General features: G+C 49.0%; 1 protein-coding gene across 1 annotated transcript; it reads right to left on the minus strand.

The window, feature by feature from the left end:
• Positions 1 to 2,697: 2,697 nt before the first annotated feature.
• Positions 2,698 to 3,270, minus strand: LOC119394753 (uncharacterized). The gene has a single exon (XM_037662059.1). It carries the CDS (start codon positions 3,253 to 3,255, stop codon positions 2,698 to 2,700), a length of 558 nt encoding a protein of 185 aa, XP_037517987.1. The 5' UTR covers positions 3,256 to 3,270.
• Positions 3,271 to 11,714: the final 8,444 nt, after the last annotated feature.

Genomic DNA, 11,714 nt, shown 5'->3' on the forward strand with positions numbered 1-11,714 from the left:
TTAGAACTTGCGTGGTAGGGCGGTGTCCTTGTGTGTTTTATATTATTCTTTGCCATAAAGTCGGCAAACTCTTGTGAAGTAAACTGTGGCCCATTATCACTAACAATTTCTTCCGGGAAGCCGTACGCCGAAAAAACACTGCGCAGCCTGCGTATTGTTTGCGATACCGTCATTGAAGACATCACCCAAACTTCAATCCACTTAGAATAGGCATCGACCAAAACCAGAAAGTTGTGTTGGCCCTTTGATGCGAAGTCTACATGAAGTCTTTGCCAACACTTCGCAGGATATGGCCAGGGCTGTAGGGGAGCCAATTCAACCGCTGTGCGTGCACGCTGGCACACCCTGCACTGTCGGACATACTCTTCAATACACTTGTCTAGTCCCGGCCACCAGACGAAACTGCGTGCCAGCATTTTCATTCTGCTGGTGCCAGGATGATCCTCATGCAATAAGGCTAGTACCGACATTCTCAACTGCTCCGGTACAATTACTCGTGACCCCCAGGTCACACATTCTTGCTCAATCGAGAGCTCAAAACGCCGTATGTAATACGGTTGCAGATGTTCTGGTACGTCCGCAGGCCATCCCGAGAGGGTGTACCCTCGAACAGTGCACAGTATAGCATCTCTGGCTGTCGCTCTAGCCACATCCTGCGCCGTAAGTGGCGTACACTCAAAAACAGATAAACACTCGGCTTCATCTCCTTTTGAGTCGCAGCTCAAAGGAAGTCTTGACAGCGCATCAGCTACTTCGGTTTCGCTGCCCTTTCGATACTTTAAGGTGTACTGATGAGCTGCCAGTATTAACGACCACCTTTGTAGTCTAGCCGCAGCTAGGGAGGGGGTCGGTTTGTCTTGGCCAAGAATACCAAGAAGTGGCTGATGGTCGGTGTAGAGTACAAACTGGCGACCAAAAAGAAACTTGTGAAATTTCTTAAGCCCAAAAATCAGCGCGAGCGCTTCCCTTTCACACTGAGCATAATTTCGCTCCGCTGGGGTCAGAGTTCGTGAGGCAAAAGCAATTGGCCGTTCTTGCCCGTCTGGCATTACATGAAAAATAACAGCTCCAACACCGTACGCGGAAGCATCACACTGTAGCGCCAGTGGTTTCCGAACGTCAAAGTATGTAAGCGCTCGACTATTGATAAGCAGTAGTTTAGTGGCTTCAAAAGCGTTACCACACTCTTTAGACCAGATCCACTTTTGCTCTTTTCTTAGCAACTTGTGCAACGGTTCTGCCACCATTGCTAAGTTTTTCATAAACTTCCCGTAAAAGTTCAGCAAGCCTAAATATGCTTTGAGTTCTGTCACGTTTTTTGGCGGGGGAGCATCTTTTATGGCCTTAACCTTCCCCTCAGTAGGATAAATGCCTTCTGAGCTGAGCTGGTGGCCCAGATAGCGCACTGAGCTTTCAAAGAATTTGCATTTCTCCGTCTTGAGAGTAATATTGTGCTCGCTCAGGCGTTTCAAGACTATGTCTAATGTTTTATAGCACTCATTCACGTCTTTGCCTGCAATGATAACATCGTCGATGTAGCAACCCACGTTTTTTATTCCCATAAGCACCTTATCCATGAGCGCCTGAAACAGCGCTGGAGCACTGGCAATACCATACGGAAGCCGATTAAATTGATAAAGCCCCTTGTGAGTGTTAACTGTGAGGATTCGCCTTGAATCCTCGCTTAACACGACTTGTTGGTAAGCTGACGACAAGTCAAGCACGCAAAATACCTTTCCCTCACAAACTGACGTGAACAACTCCTCTGGTTGCGGCAATGGATAATGGTCCATCTTAAGAACAGGGTTAACAGTGACTTTAAAATCACCACAAAGCCGTAGCTTATCACCTTCTTTCTTTGGAACTACCACCAAAGGAGTAGCCCAGTCACTGTGACTCACTCGTGTAACCACGCCGTCTTTCTCCAGTTCATCCAGCTGCTTTTCAACTGCTTCACGCAGTGCAAAAGGCACAGGCCGGGCTCTACAAAACACAGGAGAACCTCCTTGTTTTAGGACAATCTGCGCTTCATAGTTTTTGATAGCGCCTAATGTTGGTGAGAAGACCCCCGCGTACTTCTCTCGTAGCGAAGCAACTCTATCATCTATACTTAAAGAGAACAACGACTGCCAATCAAGCTGAAATTTCTCGAGCCATGTCCTACCTAGAAGAGCTGGTAACTTTCGCTCAGCTTCACGCACAATAACAGTCGGTAAAACAGCTTGTTGGTCATCATACTGCACCTTTAGATGACACTCCCCCAAAACATTAATCTTTTCACCAGTATAAGTTTTCAGCACTACCGTGGTAGGTTCACATTTAACGTGCGGAAAAGTCGACCGATACACCTCTTCAGGGACTACAGACACCGCGGCACCAGTGTCGACTTGCATAGGAACGCTGTTTCCTTCTATGGTCATGGTAACTATGTAGCCCTTCTTCTTGCCAGATGAATCGTGGCACGCGTACATCGTGTGCTCATCTTCACTGGATGATTCCGACACGATATGCGTTCTTTTGTGTAGAGCCTTTCTTGGGCACATTTTCTGCAGATGACCTACTTGAGAGCACCGGTTGCATTTATAGTTCTTGTACCAGCAGTTGTTGAAGTCATGCGCCTTACCACAACAACAACACTTGGTCTTTTTGTTCTCATTCTGGTGCATTGATCTTTTCTTTTGAGTAGCCGGGTTCACTTCATATTTGGGCATTTACAGCCGAGTTTGTCCCTCCTGCTTGCAGTATTGCTGTTTGCTTGGCTGCTAGCTCTCGCGCAAGAGCAATTTTGCAAGCACTTTCAAAGCCCAGGTTTTCTTCTGTGAATAGAGCCCTTTGAATGTCTTCGCTGCGGATTCCTGCCACAAGCCTGTCACGCATAGCGTCTTTAAGAAAGGACCCAAAATCACATTTCCGAGCCAAATGCTTTATCTCAATGATAAAGTCTTCTACACTTTCGTGCTCAAGCTGAACCCTGCGGTTAAACCTGCACCTCTCAGCTATAATTGATATCGGGGGGCTGTAATGGTTTTTCAATAGAACCTTGACTTCATCAAAAGTCTTCTCCCCAGGAAGTGATGGTACAACCAAATTCTTGAGTACTTCATACGCTTCCGCCCCGATCACTGTCAAAAATACTGAGAGTTTCTTCTCTTGAGCTATGTCATTCGCACTGACAAAGTGCTCGAAACGCTCCAAGTACGAATCGAACGTCTGAACCTTGGCGTCAAACTCCTCTATCTTGCCCAACCTCGACATGGCTGTAGCTAAATGAGAGTCAAAAGGCGCTTATCGTATTGTAGCCTTCTCGACGTTTCAGCGTCCGTTGCTGCGTTGTCAGGCCCGCACCATTTGCCACTTGCGAAACGCCTTACGCGTCACCTGCAGACGCCTGCTGCGTTGGGTAGACGGCCGGTGCAATGTCCAGACATGATCTCCAACAGCTTTCACGTCGCAGGAACGCATCCCATACGTGCCGGCTCCCGGTGGCTAGTCGACGCTCGGCAGGCCCGAGCAGACGCATCCCATCCTCGTCGCCAATGTAATAACTTGGACGCAGCACACAGGTCCAGAACACCAGAGCGTTTATTGCCGCGTGAATCCGTTCGAGCTTATATGCCCCAGCAACAGTGACGTCACGAAGTGCCGATCACTAGCAGACGCTGGCCAGCGTTTTAATCCTTCTGCTACGCTATAACATATCAGTATCTCAAATACTTCTTGCCCGAGTATCTTGTATCGTATCGCGATACAATTTCAAAGTATCTTTGCCCAGCCCTGCTTCTCTCTTTCCCACCCCCTCCCTTTTCCTAACGCTGAGCAGCAGGCCAGAAGATTGATTCAGGCCGACCTCTCAGCTTTCCTGCCACAATAAACCTTTCTCTCTCTCTCTCTCCTTCGGATTTCTTTCCCCGAATTTGGCATCAATGTTATTAAAAATCAGCTTTGCACCTAGTTAGTACACCGAGTGATCCCTTGCTTTTAAGAATTTAGCAATCTATACAACGCTATTCTTAACGAAGTAACGCGCATTTAAGTTGCGTTACTGTCCGGTATAACGCTGCACACAACTGAAGAGTCGGCGCAGTGGGCCCTCTCTGCCATATGTGGCCGCCAAGCCGGGTATGTGGTCGGTTTCCCATGTACGCCCCGTCCAGTGGCGCTCGACAGGTTCCCGTTAGTTTCCGGGTAAATAAAGAACAACAGCAAAGCAGATGGAAAACAGGCGGCATCACTACCGGCAACAAGGAGCAACAAGACTTTACGAGAACAACGACTCTGTGTTGCGTCATGTTTTCCTTTCGTGAGGAGGATCTCTGTCCCAGGACTAGTTGAACGAGGCAGGAAAAGAAAATGAGGAAGAAATGAAGAAGTAAAAGAAATAAATATCCAATACTGCTAAGCCTCGCTCTTTGCACCCTGCCGCCTTCTCTCCTCTGCAATCGCGTGTACGCATCTCGCGCCGCCTGTTGGGAGGTCTTGACATTACGGCAGGCCGTTTAGGAGTCGTTTTAGTTTAGCCGAAGTGTCTTGGAGCTGGAGAGAAAGGGAACTAGACATAGACACGAGAGAGAGAGAGAGAGCGCTACAGAAACTTACAAACTCCCCGGGCTTCCGTGATTGGTGGAGAGTTAGTGTGGAAGTTTGTTTTTAGAAACAGCATCTTAAACATCCACGTCATCCGCTGCAGACAACGCGCTACCTCACCTCGCGGTTTTGCTTTACTTGAAAGTGTTTGTCTCTTTAGGAATGCAACTTAAGGGTCGTGTGCGTGTGGAAATCGGGTCGTCGACTGGTTTTTTGAACACGGGTCAGCGATTCGGCGCGCTCTGTACAAGTCTGGTGCGGGTCGCGCTTGGCACTCAGAAGAGGGGCCGCCGTGGTATACACATGTATATGCTGGAGGCTCTATAGGGGTGGTGGCGGCGTCAACTGACTTCCCGGCCGGCCCCTGTATGCCGAATGAGTTCAACTTCAAGTTCAAATTTATTAACAGAATCGCAAAAGGCAATGCATATATCACGGTATAACATTTTCGGGAGGAGGCCCAAGAAATGTAACTGTAGAACTGTGGAACTACTATCAGAATCGGACAAGAAAACTTTAGTAAGTATGAGAACGGATTGCTTATACAAGTTTCGATTGGCTATACACATACAAATATCCAAATTAACAAAAAAAAAATCACAGCATATCCACGGAGTGAATGATGATGAGTGGGCGAAGCTGCGGAGGTTCATCGGTAAACCGTGAATCTTCCGTGAATTCTGCCCAGTACATCATCACCGACGTGAGATCGGGCGCGTTTATACTAAAGGTTCGATGAGTTATGACGACTTGCAGCTCACTTTAATTTTACATGTACGCTGTGAATTTTCATTGTTTAGAAAACCATTGCTTTAGAAAACATCTGGCGTCTTTCGTTAAGCAGCTGGCGTCTTTTCATTTTGCTTTAGAAACATCTGGCGTTCTTTCGTTTTGCTTTTACAAAACATCTGGCGTCTTTCGTTGGTTTAGTTCATCAATCAACGGCGTTTTGAACAAAATTTTTATTGTTTAATGACGCACAGGAGAAATCTCACCAGGCACTACCTTGGAGGTAAACAATGGCTGCTAATGGGAATGAGAGACAGAAGAAGTCGGCTTTTAGCTAACACTTACACTTCTACTTCTACTAACGTTTCCTACTGGAACATGCCAATGGCTGCTAATGGGGAATGAGAGACAGAAGAATTCGGCTTTTAGTTAACGCGCACGCTGCGAATTTTTTATTGTTCAACAACGCACAGGAAAAATCTCCCACCGGCACCACCTTGGAGGTCAAAGCGTAAGAATGGTTACGCACTACGACTACTACTACGAGGGACGAACGGGTGCCGCCTTAAGGAGCTTCGCCCCTAAAACCCGCATTTCCCCGAAGGGGAGTATGAGGAAGTGCGAAGCACGGGGTGATGCTATGAGGGGGCGCGCGCGACTAAACTGCAGAGCCGAGCGAAGAGACGGCACCGAGAGAGCACGCGCCAGCCGACCCACGGAGGTCTGGCCGTTTTTAAGTGCAGAGCACTTTTACTGATGATGATGATCTGTCTTCCGAACTCGTTCCAAAGAACCCGCAACTGCCGCAACGCGTTCAACTTGTTGGCGGCGTTGCGCACGCCCGAGATGGGGCTCAGGTTGTTGTCGAACCACAGTCGATCGCACACCGCGCAGCTATATCCGAAGCTGCGGTCCAGGAAGTCTCGCTTGAAGCGCGCGTTCGGCCGATCGAATTCGAGGGCCCGCGCTCGCTCACGCATCGCGCGTCCCCGCGCCAGATCGGCTTCGGGGTGCTCGGCTGTGCTCGGCCCGCTTCGCACGCTTTCGTTCGGCGTCTCCCCGCCGGCCTTCATCACCACAGGCAATGCGCGGGGCGCGCGCAGCCACGGAGCGGAGGGCGGAGCGCGCGCAGTCACGTGGGGCGTGACGTCACTGCGCCGTTGCTACAGACGCTCCTCTCCGCTCCTTGCGCCGTTGCTATGGGACGGCGGATTCAGGGTCGCTTATAAAGTTCATTCGCACTTAAAAAATACTGAGTAGAATGGGCGGGATTATCTTCGAGGCATATACCACATAGCTCGAATGTTTCCCGCTTTTGTATTGTCCGGAATTTCTTTGCAGCTGCCAATTTTTTTCAGGTGCACAGACACATCGAGCACTTTGATGAGGCCATAGAGTTTCTTACAATAATACCCAGAGGGGAATCTGGCGCTAGTGTCTACGCGGGCTCCTTGAGACGTGCTTCAACCCATTCAACCACCATGCGAATGATGGGAAGTACAGGCTTCGGATTTGCTTCGGATGGATTAGGTTCTTGAGATTCGCAACGCTTGTTTGCCGTGTGTAAAACAAAGTGATATGAAGTTTATTCCAATTAAAACTTGCTTCATTCTTTTGTATGTAAAACTTATTGCAAAAAGTTTGCGTGACCGTGAGATGGAACTGAAAGCTGAACAAATTCAACCACCAGGGTATGCATTACTCTGCAAGTGTGTTCCAGATTTGGCATTACCAAATAATGAATTATTTTTGTACAATACTTGAAAAGAAACACGCTTGTTTTTCCCTCGAAAGTACGCATTATCTATTTATGGAAATAACAGTACTGTATTGAGTGAGAAACACTTAACGTCTCGTCTGCTGCGATGCCAGGTGCTTCTGTTCAAGTGGCCTGCCTCCAACGCACCTCTCGTTTTGTTGTGAAGTCGAGTCAAAAGAGTGCGACGGTGTTTCTGCTTAGCTTCGCCGTCGTTTTGCAGCTGATTTGAACGAGTTTTGGTAAGACGCGCTTATCAAACAAACGTGAACTTGATGCAGTTTGCTGCACTGACATGGGACGCTACATCTGTGCGCAGCGGTGAGTGCACGACGCTTTGCTAAAACTGTCAAATACAACCTGTAAAGCTGCAACATCACAGCAAACCAAGAGATCTAGCGGTCTTCAGCCTCTTTGAACAACAAAGGCGCTGCTTGAATGCTTTGAAACGCACCCCACTACCCACGCCTCGCAAAGAACGAAACTGAAACTGTAGAAAAAGATCCGTAGACAGTTCGCTAGCTAACGCTATCCAATCCGAAGCCTATACTTCCCATCATTCCCATGGTGGTTGAACAATCGCAGCGCCAGTTTCCTCTCTAGGGTATTGTATGAAACTCTATGGATGAGGCCAACGATGCTGCCTTCGCGACGTACCACCTCCCAGCGCGTTCCATTCAGATAGCCGAAAAGGCTGAAAGGCATTGAAAGCAGGAACGGATGCCGCTTGACCCTAACCGCCAAAATTGCGAACGAAGCCGGCGCAGTATTTACCGGAGTATATATACCGTTTATGCAATCTGATGATTTCCGTGGCGAAGGCTGCACAAGTGCTCGCTGTCCCGAGATTGATAAGGAGCTGAGCTCATTATTAAGCAAGAAGCAAAAATATCCAAGACGCAATGAAAAACTATGTCGTATTATGTCGTCCTTCTGGCCAGACATTTTCCTTGTAAGTTAATCGTATTCAAGTTACGGTGTTGCACTCGGATGTCACGACGGTACATTTTCGATCGCGGCCGAACCCACTAAAAATTTCTGCTTGCGGCAACTATTGTATTGCACGAATAAGCGTGGTACTTGTCTCTGCGCGGGCCGCCCTATGATACCTGAACTCACACTGTCGGCTCATCACATATAAATATACATATATGCACGCGCCTACACGCAATATAATGGATCACCCTTCCGTATAGAACCGTCAGTGTATGCACCACGGAGTCTCGCCATTTGGATGAAAAGTCATAAACAAAAAAAAAAAAATGCGCTGAGGACGACGGGAACCGAAGGGAGAGGTGCCGCGCAACTATTTGCACTAGAAAGCCGGCTGCCCGGGACTCTCGAATCGAGAGCAGTCCGGCCGCGTCGCACCAGGCACCCAGCTACCGGCAGGCAGGCAGGCCTGGCACATAGGCAAACATCGGCAAATGGCGCATTGGAAATCGGTTTCACGGATCGCGCATTATTCTGTCCTCGGTGCTTTGGCCTCCACAAGCTCCCCGGACGTCGATCCTTCTCTCCCATGTCTTCGGCGCGTTTGTTAAACCGCCGCTGCCGGGGTGCACGAGGAAATCGGAGCACACAGCGCCGAGAAGACATCGCAGGGGGTGGCGATTGGCCGGTCAGATTGGCCGTGACAACGGCCGCGGCTGGTGGCCGGCGGAATGGTGTGAAAAGGGGAGCAGTCCGCTATTCATATGCGAGTCGCAACTCACAAGGTCTGCGGAAGTAGCTCCGTGTGTGGCAGTAGCTGTGTGGCAGTAGTTCGTGTACGGGGCAGTAGCTGTGTACACACCGCGTTCGGGTGTGCGGGATTCGGCTGTGTAGCGTATTTTCTATGAGGCAAGCCACCCCCTCATTAATTTGGCCGCCGCGCGATTTCGAGATGACTTAAGCACTCCCGGTGGGCTGGTGTTATTTTAGCGAGTGCTCCGCTGTGCGCGCATTGACAGGCGTTTCCGCCTTACTGCAGTGCCCCCCCCCCCCCCCTTCGCTTTCACGCTGTACACCCAAGTGGGCGCGCGCACTGTGGCCTGTGTAGCTACTGTTACACGCATGCGCGCCCAGCATTGCTATAAGTGCATGATGTATAGCCGCGGAAAGCGCACTGCGAGCCTTCCGCAGTTTACGAACCGTTTCAAGCAGAAAGAGAGAAGCCGGTTTCATATAGTCTCATTTTGGTTTTGTTTTGTTCCCATAAAAGTAATAAAAGAGTACAATCGCCCCCTACCGCTTTCCCCGTACACTTGAGGAAGGAGTAAACAGAAAAATAAACACCCGCGTGTATAGAGTCGAGCATGTATTAATTTGCATTTGTTATCGCGCGCGCTAACGATTCCAGGACAATTACAATATCGAGGTGCGCGCGAAAAATGCGCCGCCGCTGCGTTAAAATGGCGATTAAGGGAATGAAGGCAAATAACTCCGCGCGAATCACGTGGTTTGTTTTGCGCGAGTGCCTTGCGTATATTTCCGAACTTGAGAAACCGGATTTCGTATCGAATCGACCGACCGAAGACGAATGGTTTTCGAAACTCTTGCTGGCGTCTCTTGGAAGGAGTCCGCATGCGCTTGGCTTGAACGAAGCGGCGTGTTTATAGTGAGGATTGCAAGCAGCGCTACAGATGAGGCAATTTATTCTGACCGCGTGCTCTCTGGAAGGAGCGCTAAAATCTGGGTTATTGTCGGCGGTATCTAAAGACGCGACGGTAAACATGAAGTGAATCTACAGCGAGAGGAGATTAATGTGCGTTTGCTTCATTTGTGTCGCTCTATGCTGCAGCCGTTTTTTGCTAACATGTGTGAACGACACACACACACACACACACACACACACACACACACACACACACACACACACACACACACACACACACACACACACACACACACACACACACACACACACACACACACACACACACACACACACACACACTTCGCCGTTTTGTGGCAATTTGCGCAACTGATAAACTAGAATTTCAGCGGCGATTTAGAGGTAAATGCGAGAGAACTATGACTAGCTTTCCAACACATACACATACAGCCAAAACTGGCTACTGCTGGCAGCATGGGGGTAAATACGGCATGTTTAACAAAAACTGCACACTTTTTTTTTGTCAGGGTATTCACATTAGTGACATCTCACATTTTTTTTTTGTTGATTTCGGTAATACAAGACAGAAAGTCAACAGACGTGCAACGGAAATTCTATAACATCTCTTGTAAACAAACACTGCATCTCACTTGGCCGCAAAGCCAAGAATAACAAAGCGCATACATAAACCTTAGAAATATGCACTACACAACGGAGGCTCAACCAATTACGCACAGCGGATCGCAACGTTACGTGGGCCCACACGCGCGGTTTGGCCGCGTCATCTAGTGCCCGTACCTATTGGCCTGCTCCTTACGCTCGCATTCATCTTCGCTTAGCGAAGCGTTTGTTTTACGTGCGTGCTTATATCTACAAGGGAGGCACGCACGCCTCGTGCATGCTTCTTTGTATACGTTTGCTTGTTGCTACAGATTCGGTGAGTAGTTTCAATTTCTATAATGCAGCGCGTGCGATATACGTGCGCGACCACATTCGGTCCCTTGGTGGGGCAAAGGAGGGGGGGGGGACGCCGTGGCGTGGCCGTATTTGCATAAGCCAGGCGCGGTTCTTTCTAGCGCCGAAGCGAACGAGATCGGCTGCCGTTGCGCGCTCTGATCGATGGGTCGCCCTTGTTGTTTCACGTCCTATCTCCCATCAGTTCGTTAGCGCGCGCAAACTCCCTCTCTCCCTCTTTCCTCATGCTCCTTCCTTCTGCCATCGGTCTTTGCTCGTGCAACCCCCCCCCCCCCCCCCGTCCTACTTCCGCCGGCTTAACGCGAACGGGGGTCCGCCAGTTTTCAGTCTGGGACAGAAAACGTTCGCGACCTCGCGAAAATTGAAAGTAAGAAAAGCAAAATAAAGGAGAGAGAGATATAGCTTCGCAGGTGAAGCCGCCGAGCAGTAGGAGCGAGGCGGAAGACGCACGGGCTTTCTCCATTAGACGTGTTCGAAACATACAGCGGTCGAAGGTTGAGAAATGCGGAAGGGTCGCAGGCAGTTAGAGAAACAAGCAAAATCGATGTTATGCAACTAAAGCGTTAGGGGAGCAACGGACCCTCTGCTTTTATCAGGAAACAGAGAGGCTTGGCTTCGAAAGGTTGTAACAAGTTCTTTTCTTCTATTTCTCATTTCTTTACCGTAAGGGGTACAAGTGCGTAAGCGCGGCAACGTAAGAAATAAAGAAAAAAAAATCTTGAGGGTGAAAGGCAGGATGCATGAGTACAGATCAGTTTGAAATGGCCGAGGACAAGTGAACAGATACATCGGACGAGGTATACCGGAAGACATCGAGCCAGGTAGATCAGCCAGGTTACGGTTATCAGATGACCGCCCTGCAACAATATTTACTCTTTTCAATACGCCCCCCTTCCACACTCCTCGTTCCGTCCCCTCTCATGATGAAGAATCAATTCCAACAAACACCTCAGTGGTCAAGTATGCAAGAGAAGAAAAAAAAATACACTTTTTTTTTTCCCTAGCGGTTTGTACAGTATCAGTAATACTCTGCGGCCTTTCCATTCAAGTAATATTGGTGAGTGTATCGCGAGC

The sequence above is a fragment of the Rhipicephalus sanguineus genome, chromosome 5 (genome assembly GCF_013339695.2).
Source record: "Rhipicephalus sanguineus isolate Rsan-2018 chromosome 5, BIME_Rsan_1.4, whole genome shotgun sequence".
NCBI classification, from domain to species: Eukaryota; Metazoa; Arthropoda; class Arachnida; order Ixodida; family Ixodidae; genus Rhipicephalus; species Rhipicephalus sanguineus.

Bases quoted from the DNA above. Each gene is read 5' to 3' on its own strand.
- LOC119394753 (XM_037662059.1), bottom strand. From the start codon at position 3,255: ATGTCGAGGTTGGGCAAGATAGAGGAGTTTGACGCCAAGGTTCAGACG.